At 58.5% G+C, this 22,711-nt stretch overlaps 1 protein-coding gene across 2 annotated transcripts in view; it reads left to right on the forward strand.

Moving 5' to 3' along the window:
- FMNL1 (formin like 1) overlaps window positions 1-22,711 on the forward strand; it is a 61,084-nt gene that overhangs the window by 3,520 nt on the left and 34,853 nt on the right. For both annotated transcript variants that reach the window (XM_067556258.1, XM_067556259.1), the window contains exons 2-3: window positions 15,668-15,751; window positions 21,243-21,326. In XM_067556258.1, the coding sequence (XP_067412359.1) occupies window positions 15,668-15,751; window positions 21,243-21,326 (168 nt within the window). The remainder of the gene's footprint in view (window positions 1-15,667; window positions 15,752-21,242; window positions 21,327-22,711) is intronic.

A 22,711-nucleotide genomic window follows, 5' to 3' on the forward strand; every position in this document is an offset into this window, starting at 1 on the left:
AAATGCCTGCCTTGCCTGGAATCTCAGGCTCCACCGACCCTTTCATCCTTGTATCTGCCATAGATACATGGGTTCTGTGCAGTGTAGTGTGTGTGTGTCTGTCTGTGTGTGGACATGGGGTTTGGCCTGGTATTTTTGTTCAAAATTGGCCTTCCTTTGCAGGGGTGGTTGAATTTCTGTGGCGCTGTGTTTATAGGTTGTGTACTGCTTGGGGTGTGAAAGGGGCTACATGCGGGTAAGCTGATGATTACAACTACAGTGTGCTCCCCGGATGTGTTACTCCCAGCACTGAAGGCTGAGCATGGTTACAGCAGGAGACAGAGAATCAGGATTTCTGGGTGCTGGTACTCCCTGGCTGGGCGGCCTTGGGCAAGTCTGCCTCTGTTTCCCCATATGAATGGTGGGAATAAACCCACCTGCGGGGGATACTGTGAGGCTGACTGAATGCCCGGGAAGTGGTTTGAGATCCTGGGCTGAAAGGTGACGAGAAGAGCGAAGTAGCATTATTATAAGAGCTAAGAACAGCTCTGCGAGAGGGTGTTCACAGCAGGGTTGCCGTCCTGCTTGCAGTAACACGGGAACTCTGTCTCTTGGGAAACTTTGCTGATGTCCCAATCTCTCTTTCTCCTTCCCGCGGACTCCCCCGTGCCAGTTCTGATCGCTGAGCCTGCTCTGAGAATGGGAGTGGTTTTTGCTTGCTGTGCAGGAATTGGAGACTGGCATTTATCTACATTCCGATCCTTCTAAATCTGCTTGTGAACTTCCCCACCCCGCTCTGAGCACTTCTCTGTACGCGTGAGCTGATGGGTGAAACACAGCCATCGGCACTGCAGTGTCACGCACGCAGGCTAGATCAAAGTTTGCTCGCGTGTTGCACTGCGGGTGCAATTCATGTGCCTGCCATCCCATGACTCTCCAGCAGCTGCTGACAGCTGGAGCTGCATCAGCACCTGCACGGTCACCTCTGGAAGTGAAAATGTCGGGGCAGGAGTTGAGATGGCAGGGCAGCCCCAGGCAAGTTGCCATGGACTGGAGCCAGCCAAGTCTCTGTTGGACAGAGAGAGATTTTGCCAGGCTGGTGGCTGTTTGATCCTAATGCATTAGCTTTTCACTCCCAGAGACCTGGACTGCAACCAGGCTGAGGTCACCAGTGGGTGAGTTTCTGAATCCTTCTCGTGCCGTCAGACATCACTTCGGGCAAGGCCCCGCCATGCCTGTCAATTGTGGGCAGCTCTTTGCGGGTCCCCTTTGCTGGGGACTGCGTCTTGGCAGCGTGGGACGGCTCGTGTGCGCCAGTCTCCCTGTGAGCTGGGCCAGCGGGAGTAAACTTGGAATTCCTCATAGGGCTCCCCAAGCCGGACAAATCAAATGGTAGGGACCAGAGAAAAAGCAGAGCACTTGGCCTCCGGGGTGGGCGGGGATGAGCCATCGGCCAACCACCTCTCCCCACAGAACAGCCACGTTACGGGAGCACAACGAGGGATGAGTTCACAGTCACACAATTCAGCATGAGTGCAAGCCTGTGCTCAGGCCTGGCAGTTGAGGGGGTTCTGCCGGAGATGGCCGAGGGATGGCTGAGCTTGGCGAGGAGCTGGGGAATGGGATAGCGGATGATGAGATTGTAGGTCAGGAATGAGGCACTTGGGCAGAGCTGGGCGTGGGAGAGCCCCTGGTTGGACTAGCAGGGGGCTGCGGGTCAGATTTCGGGCTCTAGCCAATGCTTTTTATTTTTTATTACCAAGGCCTTTTCCACACAGGGAGTCATGCTGGAACTAGCTGTTCCTCCAGAGCTCCTCCCTGTGAACAGAATAAAGTCATTCTAATCTGGAATAATGTCTCTCGTTTTGGAAAAGAGCATCCTCACGGCGAGTTAATCTGCAATCAGTTTGCCTGTGTGGACATGCCCTGGGCCCAGATCTGGGAGGATTCCCACCGGGGCAGCTCTTCCAGTGGCAATTTACTAGAATTGCTCACAAGCCTGCTAGGCCAGGAGCTTTTCCGCTGGCACCTAGAGAAGTGGGGGAGAGGCTCAAGGATAGACAGAGGAAGCTGTGATTTGAAGACAAAGCTGGAGGAACACAAGCTGGGGCTGCAGGCAGGCCCATCCCAAAATAGATGAATGAATTTTCAGCTGGGCTGGTGAGGCCACCTGATCCCTCGCTCGCAACAGCTGCTTTCAGAATTCAGCTGTGGGGACGCACCTGTGGGGGCTCAGGTGAGAGGAGCGGGTGAGGGTGTTGGGGATAATAACAGGGGATGAGGGGAGCTGTGATCTGCAGTTCCAGGCCAGGAAGGGTGAACGGACTCAGATGCAGGTTGTACAAACTCCCTTTCTTCGCCCAGGCAGATTTTTTGTCTTTCTCTTTCTCAGACATAAAAGCGACCAGTGGAATTCGGGTGGGGTTGTGAGGTAGGGAAGAGACTCTAGGGCTTGACTAAAGCCCCAGGGGATTCCAAGCCATTCACAGGGAAAGCAACAACCAGCGCTGTGAGCTCCCTGTGCTGTGTGCACCAGCTCTGTGCAGTGTCTGGGAACAGTGGGGTTGCCTCAGTGAATCAGAGCACGTCCATCAAGGCCAGTCTCTCTCTGCTGGAGCAAAATCACTCGATGACCCTCCTGAGGTCCCTGCCAACCCTGCTATTCTATGATTCTATGACATCTGCTTTCCCACTGCCTGCCATGTTGGAGCAGCCTGGGACCCCACTGGATCTTATCACTGGTCCATCTCTCCTGGCCTCCTATGCCCACCACACTGCGTCTGACTAGGGGGGCTCAAGTTCTCAAGAGCTCAGGGCCAGGTTTCCAGGAGTTCAACACCCATAACTGGGACCGGATTCTCCAAAGAGCTCCGTGCCCACCGTGCTCTGCTCTTCTGAAAAACTACTTCTTTCTGGGTTGCCTGAAATGGGACCTGGAACAAGCTATAAAACCATTGCTGGGAAAGACTGCAGACAAGACACACATTGAGGGAGTGATAAATAATGATGGGGACAGGTCACTTATACAGAGCGATCTGATCCCTTGGTAGGATGGCCTCCCTTGAACATCTGTTAATGCAGCAGATGGAAGGCCAGACACCTAGGAACAAAGAATGCACGTCAAAGTACCCTGGAAAGCAGCGACACTGGAAAGTTATGGGGGTTTCGTGGCAGAAACCAACTGAACATGAACTCCCAGTGCGATGCTATGCCCCAAGGCCTGCTTTACCCTGACATTTTACTGGCATTGCTATGTCGTTGGTTGGGAGTGTGAAAAACCTCACCACTAACTGACAGAGCTCTGCTGGCAAAAGCCCCAGTGTAGACGCTATTATGTCGGCAAAAAGTCCTTCTCCCAGGATGGCTTATTCTTCCCGGGATCAGGGTCAGTTGTGTCTCCACTCGGAGTGCAGCAAGCCCTTTCAGGTATAGACCAGGCCCAAAGGAGCAAATGCAATCCGTGCATGTACAAGGAGAGAGCTGAAGGTGCCTCCGTGTATGGCACTGGTGGGACCATTCCTAGCTGCTGCGTCCAGTGCTGGTGTCCACCTTTCAAAAGCGATGTTGACAAATTGCTCAGAAAAGAACGACAGATCCGCTTTATGGAGAGAAAGCGAAGAAGCTCAGTCTATTTAGTTTAACAAAGAGAAGGTTAAGAGGTGTCTTAATCATGGTCTGGAAGCCCCTATGTGGGGAGAAGATTTCTGATAGCAGAGGGCTCTTTAATCTAGCAGACAAAAGCATCACGAGATCCAGTAGCTGGGAGCTGCAGGTAGATAAAATCAGACTAGAAATAAGGCACGATTTGTTAATGTTGCCGGTAATTAACCAATAGAACAACTGAGGAGGGTTCTCTATTGCCTGAGGTCTTTACGTCAAGATTGGGTGCCTCTTCCGCATAGATACGCTCTGGCTCTGCCAGAAATTCTAGGCTGGACGCAGGAATCCCTGGGGGCCGTTCTCCGGCCTGTGTTATGCAGGAGGCCAGAGTAAATGGTTGTAAGGATCCCTTCTGGTATCACCCACAGTGACTCTTCTCTTGCCCAGGCACTGGCCCATTCCTGGGATCCTTTTCTAAGGCTCCTCTGCAGCTGAGCAGTTTGACCCATGCTGGAGCCTGAGCTCTGCTGACTCTCCCTTCTACCAAGCCCATCAATTACTGAGTGGGTTAAAACTACCTCCCCCCTTCGTGCAATCCTGCATCAGAGCGGATTGGGGGGGCGGGGAAGAGCTTCTGCTGCACCACAGCCCTTCCCTGCCCACGCTCCCAGCACCTGGACTGGAAGTGAATCTGCTTGGAGGCGTCCCTGCCCCCGGTCACTGCCCCTGCCTCTGTCTGCCCTGGTCTGCACGACTCCCCGTGCCAAGCCCTGACCCCTGGGCTGCAGGCGCTCTCTGCCTCCCGCCAGCTGCAGCCCCATCCCCGGCCTGTGACGGAATGACAGGGAGCCCGGCCCCCCGGGGATGTGGGGCGTGAGTGGGAGGGTGTTTGAGAGACTGGGACTGGAGTGTGTCAGATCATCCAAATTTACTCCATGTGCAGAGAGAAGCTGCTGCTTGCTCTTAAAATAGAGCTGGGAGCAGCAGGCAGCTGCTCAGTCACAGCAATGTGCCGAGCTGCCTCAAGCGCCTTAGCAACTCCTTGCAGTTCAGCAGATGGAGTGTGAGTGGCGGGTTCCCTTGCCTGGACTCGTTCGGGCATCAGGGTCCCGGGAGGGACGAGGAGACCCGGTCGCTGGCTCTGCGTGTGGAGGGGGAATGCTCCAAACTCTGGGGATCTGGTCGCTTCCAGCCCCTGGAGTCTCCCCTGGGAGGGGATGGAGACCTGATCCAAGGAGCAGGGTCTGTGGCCTGGGAGCGGGAAGTTACCAGGATCTGGGGGCAGCTTTGGAACGGGTGATCTGACCCCGCTCACTGCAGGCGTGTGGCGTTGGAGCCGCCTTGTGCTGCGGTGAGGAGGGTTCCCTTCCCGAGGCTGCTTTGCACGCCAGGGACCTGGCTGGGAGGCAGGCAGGGCTCTGCTGCTGGGTGAGGGTCTGGCCGGCATCAGTCCTGAGCCGACAGCACCGCTGCCCTGGGTCAGTGGGTGTGGGGCAAGGAGGCTGCTCAGCTAAGGCCTATGGGCCTCAAAAATAAGCCACGTCTTTCTTTGCGGCCCCAGTCCCGTGGGGGGGCTACGTGCCCTCCAGCCCGGCTGAGCTCCACGTGCTTCTTGAGTAGCTCGGTCAGGCGGTTGCGTGGGGTAGATTCACTGTATTCTGTCTTGGGGAAATTGAACAAATTCAAGGCTTGAGAGGGGAATTAGATTCTCCTTTTCCTCCCGCAGTCTGCGGGGCAGGTCAGGGTGTCCTGTCCTGGGCAGCGCTGCCCTCCGGCAGCAGCACGAGAGGCCCGTGCTGAGATCAGGCCCTGTTGTGCTGGGCGCTGCAGACACAGGCTCTGTCCTGAAGAGTTTTGGCACAAGTTGGGGCGTGGAGCCTGAGGCACAACAGTAGCAGGGACTTGCCCCAGGTCACCCAGCAGCAGGTCAGCGTCTGAGTCAGGAATAGAAGCCAGGTCTCCTGCCTCCTGACCCAGTTCCCTACCCACTAGGCCACGCTGCCACCACGGCTTGCATGGGCCAGAGATCTGACTCTTGTACCTGTCACGGATTCTGAGTGGTCCAGCAAAGGTCCAAGCGGGCCCCAGGCATCTGTGTCTCCACCACTGAAGTGCAGATGTGGCTAGAAAGGTGACTCTGCACCCATAGCACCTTCTTCCTCCCCCTGTGCTGGCGTTGCCCCTGCAGGAGCTGGTGCAGCTGGATGAGCTGGAGTCTGTCCTGCACCATGCATGAGCCGAGTTCTGGGGGCAGGGTCCCAGCAGCCCCTGCGGAGGTACTGGCTGTAGAGCATCTCTGTGGGTCCAGCCGTTCCAGGCCCTGGACTCCTGGCTGACCGCGGCCCAGGCTCAGCTGGACACTGTGGGCAAACAGCTGGTTCCACCTGCAGTCCTGGCAGGTGAGATCTGCCACCAGCTACTGCAAAGCCGGCCGCTATGCTGGTATCACTTCCCGATGGCTTGTCTCTTGGTGGGACCATTGCGAGTGCATCCCTTGCTCAGAGCAGGGGCTCGGCATGGTGGGGTGAACAGGATGGGTTTCTGCCTGGTCCTGGGTGGGGTCCAGAGACAACAGAGAATGGAGCCATGGGAAACCTAGTTCAGGAAGAAGTGTGGGTCAGTGGGGCCGGCTGATACACGCTGCTCCAGCTGCATTCTAGTGAGCTGGGGGTCAGGACTGCTGGGTTCTGTTCCTCTCTGCCAATACTCCGTGGCCTTGGTCTCCCATCTGTACCATGGGGTAATCTCCCTCCATCTGCGGGGTTGTGAGGGCCGATTATTGGCAGCAAAGGGACCTGAGAGCTTCTGATGGAGGTGCTAGTAGTGAGGGGCAACCTGCAGCTCCTCTCAGCCACAAGCGGAGCTGCTGGGCTTATTCCTGTACCCAGGGGCCAAAGCTGGGTCTGGTTTGAGCATCTCTCGCTCAGTGGGAGAAGCATCTTTCCTGCTCGTGCTCTGCTAGGCTCCAGCTGAATGTCTCCTTCCCCCCGAATCCAGGGAGACACGGCATGTGTCTGCCCCTGCACTGATCATCAGCGTCACCTAAGGTCTGTTACCCCAGAGGGTGCCACTCAGGCTGAAATTCACCCGCCCCTGATTTTTTATGGGTCTGCCCCTCATCCTGGGGGCGGGGTGATGCGTCTATTCTGAAGGCTAGAGATAGAGAAGACCTGTTGGCTCATGGAGCCCACCCCCCCACTCCCCCAAAGCTGGAGTGTTCCCTCTTGTACGTTGTCTAGGGCAGAGAATGTGCTCGTTTTGAAAGTCCCAAGCCGTGGGGGCTCCACTTCCTCCCCTCGGCAGAGCCTCCACGGCTGTGAGCAGAGAGAGCTCCTGCTCTGAACAGTGGAAGGAGTCCTAGGACCCCTGCCCTGGGCTCTGGCTGCTTTGGTAACTCGTGTAACAACCACCAGATGGATCCACCTGGATCTCTCTCCCAGGCCCCAGTTCCCTCTGCCTCCCAGAGTGAGGCTCCAATCCCCGGACGTCGCGGGTGATGGTTCCTAGGCACTTCATGCTCAGCCTAAACTGTCCCTTCTTCACTTCTAGCTGCCCGGCCCCTAATGGATCCCTCTGCCTCTCTGGTGCAATGCGCAGACCCTCAGCCCTGAGCAGCAGCACATCCTCCCAAGCCTGGCCGGAGTCGTCCTGCTCCAGGCTGCTGGGTGGGGTCGTGCTGGGCTGTTAAACAGCTGCTGTGCTCTGCCTCAGCAGTGGCTGCATTTCAGTGCTATCCTGGTGATGTGAGCCGTTTGCAATGAAAGGCGTTGTATGAATGGAAGTGCTGTGACAGGTGTTTCCCCCCTCCCCCAGGAGCACCGTTAACTTCTGGGCTCCAGAAATAACCCATGGTGCCCTGGGTGGGGCATTAGGTCAGGAGGGTTAATATGGCGCAGAAGCCAGCAGCGATTAGCCTAGGTGGATGAATAACCCCCAGTGAGGTAGGCCGGTCTCCTTGCTGGTCCCTGATGCACTGAATAATCCACACCCGGGGCCACGCCTGGGACAGACGCAGCTCAGGGGTGCCTGCATTTCAAAGGCATGACCCCGTGACACAACGCCTGTGTCGCTTGGGTGAGCAGCTGGTCTGGGGCTCGCTGGCACAGGAAATGAATGCACTTGGGTTTCTGCCTCTGGAGCCAGGACTTCGATCTGGTCACCCCTGAAATGAGCTGGGGTCTCTCACCCGCGCCCGGTGGAGAAGTGGCTGTGTGACAGCCGCACTGCGTGGCCGGAGGCAGCTTCCCGGGAAGGCCCCTCTCTGCTCTGAGAAGCCCAGGGCTGGACTAGCAGGTGGAAGCCAGGATGGTGCCGGCCGGCATTCGCCAGCTTTTCCCCGGGTCTCAGTGCCGTGGACACCAGGCTGGCTGGGAGGGTTTATGGACACTTCAGCTCCGAGAGCAGCCTGGTCCCTGCCAGGAGCCTCCTTGGCACCGATTCACAGCATCATTCAGGAGGGTTGGTGGCTCGGGGGAGTGGAGAGCCCCTGCCCGTGCCCCGACTGGTGGCCCAGTGGCTCGTCTTCATCCCGCCTGCGCCTTGAGGGGCCCGGAGCCCAGGCCGTGGCATCCGCTGAGCAATCGGCTCCGTCCCTTTGAGGAAGAGCCGGGGTGTGGGCCAGGGGCAGTGCAGGGGGGTGCGGCGCTGCCTGGCGTCCGGCTGAGCCGTGGCAGCAGCAGGCAGAGGCCAACAGCATGTGGAGGGTGGGCACGAGCCAGCTGCATCACCCGGTGCAGGCGTCTCTGGGGTGCTGGCGTGGGGCTGCCCGGGTCTGCCCGCAGTCCCGGTGCACAGGGGCCGTGCGGCTGGATGCTGGCCAGTGGCACAGGCAGCATCAGGAGGGGGGAGGAGCGAAGGGGCGTGTTACCAGCCGGGGAGGGTCTGAGTGGGGGGCACGGGAGCCGGTGCTGAATCCTGTGGGGCTCGCTGAGACTGCCCAGGGGGTTGGGCCGGGGCTAGGGAGGCCCCTTCACGGAGCTCGGTGGCATGAAGGAGGCTGGAGCCCAGCAGGGTCCCAGACTCCAGTGTCTCCAAAGGGGCAGCACGGGGGGGCTGAGGGTGGGAACGGGGAACCCATCGGTCCCAGGAGCCGCCCCAGAGCGGGGAATCTGGGGAGTTCCCACACTGGGGCTGCCCCTGTCGCTGGCAGGAAATGGACTGTGAGCGCAGTCCCCATCCCGCCCCACGACCCCCTCCAGGCACCCTAGGGTGCTCCTGATTCCACCCTTCTGCCCCACCCCGAGACAGGCCGCGGCCCCTGCCTTCCCCTGGGAGCCCCCGCCGCTCCCCAAGACACCAGAAACGTATGTCTCCCTCAGCAGGAAACCAAAGCCACAGGGCGGGGCCCAGCACCTTCCCGCTCGGCTCAACAACACGTTGTTGTCACCCGTGATGGCAGCCAGGGGCCCAGCAAGGCGGCCGCTTCCTGCTTCTGGCTGCCTGGGCCGGATTAGCGGGGTGCCGGGGAGTGGGAGGGAGGGGGATCCCCCCATGAGCCCAGCGGCCCCCAGACAGGGCCCGTCTGCTTCTGCCAGGCCAGGCTGTGCTGGCAGGGAGGTGGTGGCAGGAAACGGCCTTTGCCGTTGTGGAGAAAAGCCTGGACTGTGAGCCGGGGCCGGGTGTGTCTACCCGTGGGCGGCGTCTGTGTGATGGGGCCTCTGGGTGCCCATCTGGGCCTGGGTGTGCCCCGGGCGTGTGCCCCAGGCGTGTGCCATGTGTCCCGGGCGCGTGGGCAGGCCCTGGCTTGTGTTACCCTTTATTTCACTCCCTCTCATCTGTCCTGGTCACTGAGCGGTCAGGTGGGATTAGCACTTTTGCCAGCTGGCTTGGCTGGGCCAGGGCAGCCCCTGGCAGCATCCCCGCCCCGCCTCCCCGGGCTGCTGCTTTGTCTTGGCATCATCTCTCTACCTGTGAGTTTGGGCTGGCTCGCCCCCCATGCTGCCACCAGCAAGGAAGAGGCAGTGCTGTCTAGTGGTTGTGGCACCGGACTGGGACTCGGAGACTTGGGTCAGCTCCCAGCTCCGCCCTGACATAATGGGTGATGGTGGATGACTCTCTTCCCCCTCCGCGCCTCAGTTTCCCATCTCAGCCCTGTCTGTTCAGGCTGTGCGCTCCTCGGCACAGGGCCTGTCTCCCTGGCTACGTTACCCAGCAGCCCCCAGGCCTGGGTCGACAGATTTGGGCTCGTGCTGCCGCTCGTGTAGATCGTGTGGGGCAGGCTGTGAAGCCTGGGAGGAGAGGGGAGCTTCAGAGCTCCAGCCCCAGCTTCAAGGTGCTGTCTGCACATCTTCTTTTAGCCCGTTAGCCAGAGTCTCTCAACCTGGGCCTGGAGCCTGCCGGCTCTTGCTGGCTGTGTCTGTTCCACACCTTGCACCGGGGTGAGCCCCGATCTCGACAGTGCCCCTGGACGCTGCTGAAGTACAAATGCTAGCATGTCCGGGCCTGCCTTTCGGTCTCCCGCCCTGCCCTGCCTTCCCTCTGGTTCCGCTTCTCTGGGCTGGTGCCGTGGTGTTCCAGCAGCTGGTTCTTGCCAAAGTGTTTGCCCTTGGCCAGGCAGGACCTCCCCTGGGGCAAAGGGGTTTGGCATAACCTGATTGGAGACGGGCCTCGGGCCAAATGCACCAGCCCAACTCTCCAACCGCCCCCAGCTGAGCCCCATTTCCTGAGGTTTCAGAACATGCTCAAAGCACTCTCTGTAGGACACCCAGTGCCCTGCTGTGGCTATGGCAGGCGGCATGCTCTGACGGGCAGGGCGCTGCAGAGGGCATCAGGACTCCTGGGTTCCCAGCTCTGCCTCTCACTGCGTGACCTGGGGCAAGTCAGGGAGGGAGGGAGGTGGAGAGGATCCAGCAAGTGAGGGGAGAGGAGTGAGCGATGGGGTGGAGCTTTGGGGGGGGGAGAGGTAGAGAAGGGGCGGGGATTTGGGGGAAGAGGCAGAGAAGGGGCGGGGCCTCAGGGTCTGGTTACCAGCAATTAGAAAGGTGGCAACCCTACAACTAACTGGTAACAAGAGGAAATACTTTTTCACGCAAGGCACAACTTACCTGTGGAACTCATTGCCACAGGATATTGTAAAGGCCAAAAGTATACCTGGGTTTAAAAAAGAACTAGATAAGCTCTTGGAGGATAGGTCCATCCATGGCTGTTAGCCAAGATGGCCAGGGATGAAACCCCGTGCTCTGGGTGACCCTAAACTTCCAACTGCCAGGAGCCGGGAGTGGAAGACGGGGGTGGATCAGTCCAGAATTGCCCTGTTCTGTACGCTCTCCCTGAAGCTTTGGCACTGCCGGCTGTTGGAGACAGGATCCTGGGCTGGGTGGACTGTTGCTCGGACTCAGCGTGGCAGCTCTTACGTTCTTATGTTTGTATTTCAGAGGTGCCCAGAGCACCCAGCAGAGATAGGGGCCCTGCTGTGTTCACTGGTAACATTAGGGACCGTGCAACACACAGACTCGGCTGGGGGCCTGGGAGTCTGGACCCCCAGGCTGGGGTAAGCCACAAAGGCTTGTGTTCCAGAGCTACCATTTGTGGCGTGTCCGGACAGCATGTGCAAACGTGTTACCTGGCAGTCAATTCACTGGAGTTTAAAAATTCCTTTGCTGCTCCCTGTTTGTAGTAATAATAGTGACCTGCATTTATAGAGCTCCTTTCATCCCAAAGCCCTGTGCCAGCTGGGAGGAATCACTTCACCCAGCACTGAAATGCAGCCACCTCTGGGGTGGAATGGGGGCAGCTGCGTAATAGCGCACAGCAATTCAACACATTAGTTTAGGACAGGAAGTGAAGAAGGATTCCATATGCAAGTGAAATTGCTGGGAAGCTCTAGAGAGGCAGAATGTAATCAACCAGACTGGAATTTGGCCAGGACACCAGGGTTAACTTGACCAACCGCACCTCTTGCAGGGTGCCTTGGGATTTTTAATGATTGAAGCTTGGAGCCATGTCTTATCCAAAAGACACCTCCCGCAGCGCCAGCGCCACCTGGGGGACACCCGGCCAAGTACTGACTTGGGTGGACCCCGCCCAGGTTTTGAGATCTGACGAGGCGGCTGGCAGGGGTGGAAGATACGATGCGTTCGCGTCCCTCTGCTCGAGGAAGCGTTGCCTCATTCTCAGCTCCCCCTTCCCCTGCTGGTGCTCCACATGCCAGCGCAGGGACACCAGAGCATCTGGCGCTGTGCCGGGCGCTGCCCTCTCTTCCTCGGGGAGGAGTCACGGTGTGCTGGCATGCCGAGGGCACAGCTGGGGGCCGACGTGCTGAAAGCTCCTTGCTGGGGGCAGTTCCAGGCCAGGGGGGGTCTGATCTGGAGGCACAGGGGGGACTCAGACAACATGCGCTGGTGAATTTCAGGACAAGGCGCCCTGTGGCAATGCCAGGGCAGCATCTCATTGGCTGAGGGCAGCTGACGTCCGTCCGTGTCTGGGCCGGAGGCCAGCTGAGCTGGGAGCAGTGGGAGACGGGAGCACAGACTCGCTCTCCCTGGGGCCAGCCGACTGGGTGGGCAGGCTCCAGCCAGCGTATTCACAGTCGCGCTTTGGAGCCTGTGCGAAGCCCAGTGCCCAGACTGCAGACAGCGCCGGTCAGGACAAGCAGCCCTGGAGCGTGTCTGCCCTGTCGTGCTAATGTACCACTTCCGTACGGAGGGGGCATCGTTCTGTATTCTGGGCGCCCGTGCTCGGGCGGGGAGAACTCAGCCGCGAGCCCGGCTGGGCTGTGGAGTCTTCGGGCGTATTGGAAATGGGAGGGTGAAACTGCAGGGGCCTGCCCAGCTGCATTAGCCCCCAGTGGCTGTGGGCATGGAGCATCTCTCCTTGGTCGGTGATGGTAACGAACGAGGGGCTGAGATTGGCGGGTGGCGTTGCTGTCTCCCTGCTGTAGGGAGAGCCCCGCCCCTATCCAGCCCCTCCCGCGCCAGGCTGTCCCTGTCCGTATAAATCTCTCCCCCCTCTGTGGGGCAGCTCAGGGGTATCCCTGCTTTACAGGTGGGGAAGAGAAGTGACTTGCTGGAGGCAGGAGTTCTGGCTCCCAGGCCTGTGCTTTAGCTGCAAAATCGTCCTGCCAGGGCTGGTCCATGCTGGGAAACGCCCCTGTGTCCGTGAGCGACTGGGACGTTAACGCCACGTGCAGGAGGTGGTGGTGTGTGACGCGCTGGGAAGCTGAAGGCAGCCCTGTTTGCTTGAAGTGCTCAGTGCTTCCTGGGCACAAGGGGCACCGTGCAGTGTAAGCTGCGTCCCCTCCGGCCGGTGGGCGCTGTGGGGATGGGCCCATTCCTTAGGATAGCGCCCAGCGCAGGTGCAGCGGGGGTGCTCATCCGGCTGCTCTCTGCAGAGCACGATCTTGCTTTGACACCAAGGCAGTGAGAGCTGGGGCTGTTGATTGGTCTCACCGAGGCTATTTCTAGCCTCGCGGCCTAATTTTAGCCTCCCCGCTCGGCTGGGCTCTGCTCTGCATGGCTGCATGAGGGAGGGAGGAGGGGCCCAGACAGACTCACCCCGAGGTTTCCAAAGAAAACAAACTGAATGAGCCAGCGCGGATGGGCTGAGCATGGAGGGGCCGTGACTTGGATTTGGTGGGACCCGGCTAAACCCAGCCGTGCCTGGAGCCAGGCTCTCCCTTGGCCCCTGGATGCCTTTCTGCCGTGGGTTTCCCTGCTGCAGGAGAGTCACTGAGCCCTCTCGTGACGTGGCTCCATGTCCTCGGCGGAATCTCATCCCCCCTCAATCGCACGCGCCGGCTCTGACAGCCTCGTTCATCCTGAATGCACCACAAAGGGCACTGAAGTGCCATTAGCGGGTGGTGAGATTTCCGCTCCAGGAGTGCATCTGGCTTGGCAGGGCTCCTCCTGGATGCACTCCTCCCACGTGAGCTGAAACTCTCTCGGTTTGTTCTTGATCTGTTTTGATTTTAAGCCCAGACCCCTCAGGGAGCCTGGCTCCTCTCTTATTTCTCAGTATCTGTGCTCCTAGGATGCTCTGCCCGGGTTGCCCAGGCTTTGCCCATTGGAGGCAGCCTGGTACCCACAAGCATCGTGTGAAATGCCATGAGCGTTAGCCGCCCCCCTCTTTGAGCACACCGTAAGCACCTCTCAGCTCTCACAGGTACCACTCCGAGTCATGGCAGCAGTGGGGCTAGAACTCAGATCCTCCTGCTCACAAAGCAGAAGCCCTGAGCCCTTGAGTTAAAGGAGAATCCCTGTTAGCAGTGTAGGGTCTGTGACCCAAAGTGGAGCAGTTCTCAGTCCATCCAGTTCACATAGACACCTGACAGCTCCTCACACAGTGGAGGTGCGTGGCTCTTGCCTTCCTTTTCTCTCAGCTGACGGCTGTCCCTCCCTTGGGCCTTGGCTCCCAGCTGGCTCCTTGCTCCTTTGGGGGAAAGGTGACGGTTTTCTTGAAAACCAGGAAAATACGTAATCCAAGCCCTGCATTAACTGTCTGCGGGGACCTGCTGGGCTTCACTGTGGAGCAGGACGGGGGTCCCCCGGTCCCCTTTAGTGCCTCGGTGCTGCAGCCCCGCTGCCGCCCCTGTGTCCTGGCAGGCTGCCCGGGGAGCGCTGGAAACCCGTGGGCAGGCAGGCCTGTGTGCAGGCTCCATCTTGGATGCCGGGTGGAGCGAGGCCTGCTGGGAGCTGTGGTCCCAGTAGGGTGTGTGCTGCCGGGGAGGTAGGACTTTGGCCTGGTGCCTGAGCTGCATATGATGTAACCCCATCTGGCCTGAGCCTTCCCCCGACGCAGCCCAGCGTTAGAAGTGATGGCCCCGCGCTCCCCGCTGGGAACGGGGAAGTGACGTCACATCCCGTTGCTGCACCCACAACGCAAGGGCAGCCAACGGCTTGCGCCCACTTACCACAGGAGGGGCCCGATCCCAGGCCGGGCCCTCGCTGGCTCCCCAGCTCTCTGGATCGGGCCCTAACCGACACTGCTGCGGGATGGGGAAGCAGGAAGGAGCTGGGTTGTGCAACATCAGTACCATCAACACCGCAGGGCGCAACATCCTGCCGCTGAGATCATGCCTCTAAACGGACAGTGATTTCATGGGCTGAGGCGCGGCACGCGGGCGGCTGCACGGGGCGCCCGTTAGCCATGATCATGTGGCGGGAAAGCGATAACCCCCCTTAATGCAGTCTTTAGGGGGGCAAGGGACAATGTCTAACGCTGCTCCGGGGGCTGGGAGCCAGACTTCTGGGTCCACACCCTGCTCAGCCACGCGCTGTGTGGACTTGGGCAAATCACCTCCCCCCTCTGTGCCTCAGTTTCCCCATTCATAAAATGGGAGATAATGCTACTGACCCAGCAGGCAGGGGTGAGCTGCGGGGCTTGAGTAGCATCCTGAGGTGCTGTCAGAAGGAGTCTGAGATCTGGCTTTGCTGCAAGTGGTGGCGGGGAGCTTCAATCCCTGCACTGAGACTCGACTTGGCTTTATTGACCTTTCCTGTGCTGCGCAGGCATGGCCTCGGTGGGTCTGGCCTGGCCTGCCTTCACTGTGCACACTGCAAATCCCGGGAGGGGCTGGGCTGGCTCTGGGGTTGGGTGGTGGGGAGGAGCGCTGGAGGGGGTGTCCTCAGGAACGCTATTGAAGGAAGGCCCCCATTCCGCAGCCAGACCCTGGAGTGGATGCCGGAGATCTCCACCTGTCTAGGGCGGGCTGGCTGTGTCTGTGCCAGGCGTCCCGCTGCTGGCAGCCAGGCTGAGCCAGGAGTCCGTCTCTGAGACCTTGGCCAGTCCTGGCAGCACTGCTTGGTGACGGGTTGGGCACGAGGGGAGCAACCCAGCCGCATCCTGAATGGGAATTGGAGCTCAGCTCTTTGGGAGGCGGCTGCCGTGGGCTGGGGGAGTGCAGTGCTGGTAGGAGGGTGGAGAGCTGAGCCAGGGCGCTGGAGGAAGATGGGGTGACACATCACCCAGATAGCTGGGATGCAAGGGGCCCTGCATCGCCCCGGTTGGGTCTAGACAGATGGATGGCTGGGGCTCAGCCCTCCCCACACAGGGGTTCTCCTGCTTGGTCTGTGCTCTGCTCACAGTCCTGGCAGCTGGGAAGTGGGGCGCTGCAGCTCCCCCTCCTCTCTCACCCCGTCTGTCTCCCCTGCAGGATTCCATGAACCTGCCACCAGACAAGATGAAGCTGCTCAGCCTGTACGACAACGAGAAGAAGTGGGAGCTGATCTGTGATCAGGTGAGACTGAGGTGCCCAAGCCAGGGACGTCTCCATGAGCTGCCGGCACCTGCCTGCCACCCCCCGGCCACCCCAGCACCCACTGCAAGAGATTCAGCTCCATCCATTACCTACTGCTACACAAAAACAGCCACTGCAGGAAACGCACACCCAGGCACTTCCCCCCAGCCCCTTCCTGTGTGGCTCAGGTTGGTACCCGACCACAGGCTTTCAGGTTGCGGCTTCGCAGCGTGACTCACAGCAGCTGGTGGCAGAGGGTGGAGAAGTCACGCTCATTGCTCTGGCCCACACATGTTCCAAGTAGCACGAGGGGAGCGAGCCCGGGAGCCTCTGTTTCCGTTTGGGATGGTCTGGGTGCTGACTCCCTGGCCAGCACTTTGCAATCCTGGGAGGTGCCCAGCAGAGGAATCTCTCTGAGCAGCCCCCAGTGGGCTGAATCTAATGCCAGCACTCCCGCGATGAGTCATTTCTCTCCCCTTCTGCCGTCTGGGCGCCAACAGTCAGTCTGTTCCTTAGCAGCAGAAAGATTCACTGCACGGCAGGGTTGGGTTTTCTGCCAGAGGCCTCGACCCCTGCCCAAGTCGTCTTTTCCTGCGAATAAAGCCAGGAGTCGATCCTCTGCGTGTGCTGGTGCTGAGAAGACTTCGGGTGGGAGCAGGGGCTGGAAATACATGGGCACTAGTTCTTATCCAGCTCAGAAAAGGGGTGGGGGCAGGGCCCTGTCCTTTCGAGACCTGCCGAATCGGGCCCTTCATGCCTGCCAAGCGCTTTGAGGTTGCAAATGCTGCGTAAGTGCTGAGTATTATTAGAAACCGGGGAGAGATCAAATGCTTCAGAAACCCTGTAATTGATGCATCTCACTGGAACGGCTGCTTCCCTGCGGAAGGGGGAGGGGCTGGTATTTTTTGCTAGTGCCTGGAGATTTTAACCAGCAGCTTTTGCACTCGCTTGTTAGCCCAGGGGCTCTGGTGACTCCAGGTTTTGATTTTGGGGGGCCTCTCTCCGCTAGGCCATGGAAGCTGCCTGGCTTCTGGCAGTCCCTGTACAGGCGGGGCTCAGGCACACAGGAGGAGGCTCACTGCCCCGCTACTCTTGCTCTGTGTGCGCGCGCTGGGTAAATGGGGTCTGTGGACCGTTCACCTAGGGTTCACCCGGCACAGGCATCCCTGGCCCTAGCCCAGAGCTCTCCTCAGGTGTCCCAGTGTTGCCTGGAGGCATTGAGAGCCACCCCCCCCCCTCAGAGACTTGAGGGGCTTGCCTGTGGTCTGGGCGCAACCCGCTGTTCCAGGGGTCTCACCGGAGTTTGCCGGGCTGGCTGGTCCATGTGCGCTCCCCGAGGAGATTGTGTGGGGCAGGAGCTATCGCGAGCTGGCGGGGGATACCACGCAGAGCCGGCTCTGCTTGGCTTATTCACGGCCAAAGCCTACGGGCCCTGATTCTGGCTCCGGCTGGGAGCAGGCGTCTCCCGCCCATCAGTGAAGCCCCGTGAGGCTGCCGGGAGTCCAGCATCTCAGAGGGGGCTCGTGCATTCGTAGAGCCCAGGCCCGAAGGGACCACGGTGACCATCCAGTCTGCCCTGCTGTATGGCACAGGCCTGACACCTGCCCCACAGCAATCCCTAGAGCAGGTGGTTTAGAAAAACCTCCCATCTTGATTTAAAAATGGTTAGTGATGGAGAATCCGCTGCCACCCTTGGTCAGTTGTGCTAATGGTTAGTTACCCTCACTGTGGAAAATGTACGCCATATCTCCAGCCTGAGTGTGTCTAGTTTCAACTTCCAGCCACTGGATCGTGTCAGACCTTGCTCCGCTAGCCTGGAGAGCCCGTTATTAAATATCTGCGGACCAGCCTCTGTCCCCAACCCTGCGCTGCTCCAGTCACGTCACATCCCGGGCCTCAGTTATCCCATCCATAGAGCCGGAAGGAGAAGGCCTGAGGTACTTGGAGGAAAGGGGTGCTGTTAAATCCCACGGTCCCCGTTCGAGCCCCGAAGCTGGATCATCATTAGAGAAGTGTTTGGCTCTGGTACTAAGGGTGTACCCACACTCGAAATGCTACACTGGTTCAGCTGCAGCGCTGCAGTGTAGACGCTTCCGATGGGGACGGGAGGGGTTCTCCTGTCAGGCCCGTTCTACGTTGCATGGTTAGGTTGGCGTGAGCTGCCTTGCGTCAGCCTAGCTGTGGCAGTGTCGTCACTGAAATTTGGGTCCCGCCGACATAAGCGCCTCCCGACCCCGATTTAGTGACCCCGCCTCCCTGCGCGACGTAGAGTCATGGTCGATGTCACCAGGTCGACACAGAGTAGACGCTGTGTGGCTTACATCGACTGGTACTGGCTTTCGGGAGCCGTCCCACGTTGCCCCGCACAGACGACGCAGTTGAGACAAGCACTCCTGGGGAGGGCGTGCCCCCACTGACAGCAGGAGCCAAGTGTAGAATCCTAGAAGATAGAGTTGGAAGGGATCTAGGAGGTATCTAGTCCCACCCCCTGCTCAGAGCAGGACCAACCCCAACTAAACCATCCCAGCCAGAGCTTTGTTAAAAACCTCTAGGGACGGAGATTCCACCACCTCCCTAGGTAACCCATTCCAGTGCTTCACCACCCTCCTAGGGAAAGACTTTTTCCTAATATCCAACCTAGACCTTCCCCACTGCAACTTAAGACCATTGCTCCTTGTTCTGTCATCTGCCACCACTGAGAACAGCCTAGCCCCATCCTCCCTGGAACCCCCTTTCAGGTAGTTAAAGGCTGCTATCAAATCCCCCCTCACTCTTTTTTTCTGCAGGCTAAACAAGCCTAGTTTCCTCAGCCTCTTCTCATGAGTTTTTGCTCCAGCCTCCTAATCATTTTTGTTGCCCTCCGCTGGACTCTCTCCCACTTGTCCACATCCTTTCTGTAGTGGGGGGCCCAAAACTGGACACAATACTCCAAATGCGGCCTCACCAATGCCAAATAGAGGGGAATAATCACTTCCCTCCATCTGCTGGCAATGCTCCTTCTAATGCAGCCCAATATGCTGTTAGCCTTCTTGGCAACCAGGGCACACTGCTGACTCATATCCGGCTTCTTATCCACTATAACCCCCAGGTCCTTTTCTGCTGAACTGCTGCCTAGCTCGTCGGTCCCCAATCTGTAGCAGTGCATGGGATTCTTCTGTCCTAAGTGCAGGACTCTGCACTTTTCTTTGTTGAACCTCATCAGATTTCTTTTGGCCCAATCCCCCAATTTGTCTAGGTCACTCTGTATCCTATCCCTGCCTGCCAGCGTATCTACCACTCCTCCAGCTTCGTGTCATCTGCAAACTTGCTGAAGGTGCAATCCACCCCATCCTCCAAATCATTAATGAAGACGTTGAACAAAACCAGCCCCAGGACCGACCCCTGGGGCACTCCGCTTGTTACTGGCTGCCAGCTAGACATCAAGCCATTGTTCACTACCTGTTGAGCCATGATCTAGCCCGCTTTCTATCAATTTTATAGTCCATTCATTCAATCCATACTTCTTTAACATGCTGATAAGAATACTGCGGGAGACGGTATCAAAAACTTTGCTAAAGTCAAGGTATATCATGCCCTCCGCTTTCCCCACATCCACAGAGCCAGTCAGCTCTTCATAGAAGGCAATCAGGTTGGTCAGGCATGACTTTCCCTTGGTGAATCCATGTTGGCTGTTTCTGATCACCTTCCTCTCTTCCAAGTGCCTTAAAATGGATTCCTTGAGGACCTGCTCCATGATTTTTCCAGGGATTGAGGTGAGGCTGACCAGTCTGTAATTCCCTGGTTCCTCTTTCTTGAAGATGGGCGCTAAATTTGCCTTTTTCCAATCATCAGGGACCTCCCCCAATTGCCACGAGCTTTCAAAGATAATGGCCAATGGCTCTGAAATCACATCAGCCAACTCCCTCAGCACCCTCGGGTGCATTGCATCTGGCCCCATGGACTTGTGTATGTTCACTCTTTCTAAATAGTCCTGGACCTTTTCTTTCACCACTGATGACTGCTCACCTCCTCCCCATTCTGTGCTGCCCAGTGCAGTAGTCTGGGAGCTGACCTCGTCTGTGAAGGCAAAAAAGGCATTGAGTACCTCGGCTTTCTCCACTGTCACTAGGTTGCCTCCCCCATTGTGTAAGGGGCCCACACTTTCCCTAATCTTCCTCTTGTTGGTAACATAGCTGTACAAACCCTTCTTGTTCCCCTTCACGTGCGCACACCAGCGAGTTAGTAGCGGTGGTGTTGGTGTGCGACGTCAGTGAGGGCGATGTAACTGGGTGGGTCGACATAGCCTCGCTGTAGCTAATCCACCTCCCCGAGAGGTGGTAGCTAGGTCCATGGAAGAGCTCTTCTGTTGACCTTGCGCTGTCCGCGTCGGGGGGAGGTTGGCCCAGTGACCTGGCTCAGCAGTGTGGATTTGGCATACCCCTCAGTAAGTTTTCAGTGTGGACCAGCCCTCGGCCAAGGAGCTTTTTGAAATGATTAAACATTGGCATGCCCGGTACCGGCAGTGAGACGGGACAGAGGTTGATGGAGGGACGCTCCGCTCACCGGCTGGTGTCAGGCAACAATCCCTCTTGCACAATATTATATTGTGGGGAAGAAGGCAGGCCCAGCCCTGTGTCATGGGGGGTGAGGAAGGCAGGCCTGGGGCTACCCCAGGGGATGAGGACGTGTGGTCTGTGGTTACTGGACATGGGAGATCTGGGTTCTAGTCCCACCTGTGCCACAGACTTGTCCTTGGGCAATCATTTAATTTCTCTCTGCCTTGTGAAATAGGGATAATGTTCATGGGCAGGGCTTGTGCCGCGTAATGGGCGAGTGCATTAAAGAGCTTTGAGAGCCTTGGCTGGAGGGTGATAGAAAGGGGCTCTGGCGTGCTAATAGACATGTCCTGCTAGAGAGCCCGTCCCTGGCTGGGCAGGCCTAGCTGCTGGCGGTGGGTGTGTTCTGAGACAGCAGCCTGTGTCCTGTTCTCACTGACGGAGCTGCCGTGCTGGAGAAGGGGAGGGTTGCTGTGACACCCCCACGCACGCCCTGTGTACAGCCCCAGACACACAGGGATCTGTGTGGCAGTGGGCTGTTGCCCTGCCCAGCCTGCCAGGTCTCTGTGTCCTAAAGGAAAGGGCCGGCTGAGTTCGGAGCAAGGCCAATTAGCTCATTCCCACTCAGGATTTAAAGCCCTGAGCAGGGCACCAAACCTGCTGGATCCTGGCAAATGTCCTTTCTGTGCAAAGTAACCAACTCTGCCCCTTGCTAGTTCCCAGGGGGATGCGACCTGGGCTGCAGGTTGCTTCCTGAAAGTGAGTCTCTCTCCCTGACGCTCTGCACCTGTTTCTCATGCACATCTTAGAACACTGCAGTCTGCACCCCCGCCCGCCCGCCTGCATGCACACTACACACATTGCGTTGCTGGGGGCTGTGTTTTCTCCTCCTAAATATTTCCCCATCATCTGAGGAAACTGGACCTGAACGTGTCCCTTCTCCCGCCTCCTTGCAGGAACGGTTTCAGGTCAAGAACCCCCCCTCTGCGTACATCCAGAAACTGAAGAGCTACGTGGATACGGGCGGAGTTAGCAGAAAGGTAACCTCCGATTGGCTGACTGCCTTGGCGGTATTATCCTCCCCCTTTTATTCTCGCCTCCCCTTCGCCGGCCCTTCACTTTCTTACCACCATCGAGGTCCCCACATTGGGATACGTGTCCCCGGGAGCGCGCTGGAAACGGTGCATTTTCCATGCTCCCCTTTCATGGCAGGACCCCTTCAAGGATCCAGGAATTCCGGGGTGCAGCTGGCTAGCTGGGAAGTGGTCCCAGTGGCTAGCTGGGGAGTGGGCTCAGTGGCTAGCTGGGGAGTTGGCCCAGTGGCTAGCTGAGGATTGGGCCCAGTGGCTACCTCCTTAACAAGATCCAGCCCAGCTGCTGGGTGACTCCCAGGAGGGAAGCGAGAGCAGGCGCCCCGGAGAGCAGAATTACAGGGGAGGCTTCCTGGCTGGGACCCAGAAGTGGGGCCGGGAAGCCTGCCTGAGTCGCCCTGCAGCCCCCAAGGCTCAGCTGGGGCCCCAGAACCACGGGGAACAAGTGGGTGAGTGCAAGGAACAAGGGAGGTGCCGTGGAGCGGGGCTGGAACCTGAAAGCTGGCGGGCTGGGGAAGCCATCCTGAGTCACAGCACAGCCCTGAGGGGAAGGGCTGGGAATCCCTTAGCCGAGAGGAAGGCTTTTAGTCCAGGGACCAGGGCAGGGGAGACCTGTAGGAAAGACACTCCAGAGGGCAGGGGCTGGCAGAGCAGCCTGGCTCAGAGGAAACGAGGGGAACCAGGAACCTGGCATGAGGGTGAATTGGAGCCGGAGCTGTCTGATGCCAGGTGAGGCTCCTCGCTTCCAGCCAAGACTCCCCCAGCTCCGTATCCCGGCCCTCGGAGCCCCTCCCTGCCCTCTTACACGCCCTCCCGCTCCCTCCCATCCCACCAGCGCCCCCTGCATTCCAGCCAGAACCCCTTCCCCCCGCCTCACCTCATTACAGCTGGGGGCAAAGGGGTTTTCCCATCTCACAATCCTGTTCCTGATTTCAAGAACTTTCCTGTTCTCCATCCGGATGAAACTGCGACTTTTTGAAGTCTTTTGTGAAAAACCTGAGAGAGCCCCACCCCCATCCATCCCAGAATAACCAGCCGGGGCCCTGGGGTCAGCGCACTCCCCTGGGGTGTGACAGACCCAGCCGCAAGGGCCTGTCCTGAGTCAGGCTGTCCTGGAGGGGGTCCGTGTCTCTGTCTCCTTTGGACTAGAAATTCCCTCCTGGACCCGAGGAAGTTTCCTAACCAAATTAGTTGAAACTGGCACGTTCCTGTGACAAGTTTTGGATTTGACAGATCGGCATTTTCTGATATGAAACCGTTTCATCGAAAAATTCCCAACCGCCCGTAATCCTCCAGTCCTGTAACCCTCCCACCCAGGTACCCCTAGTCACACT

This window comes from Emydura macquarii, unplaced genomic scaffold (assembly GCF_026122565.2).
Source record: "Emydura macquarii macquarii isolate MOO-44397 ecotype Brisbane River unplaced genomic scaffold, CSIRO-AGI_Emac_v2 contig_1692, whole genome shotgun sequence".
Classification (NCBI taxonomy): Eukaryota; Metazoa; Chordata; order Testudines; family Chelidae; genus Emydura; species Emydura macquarii.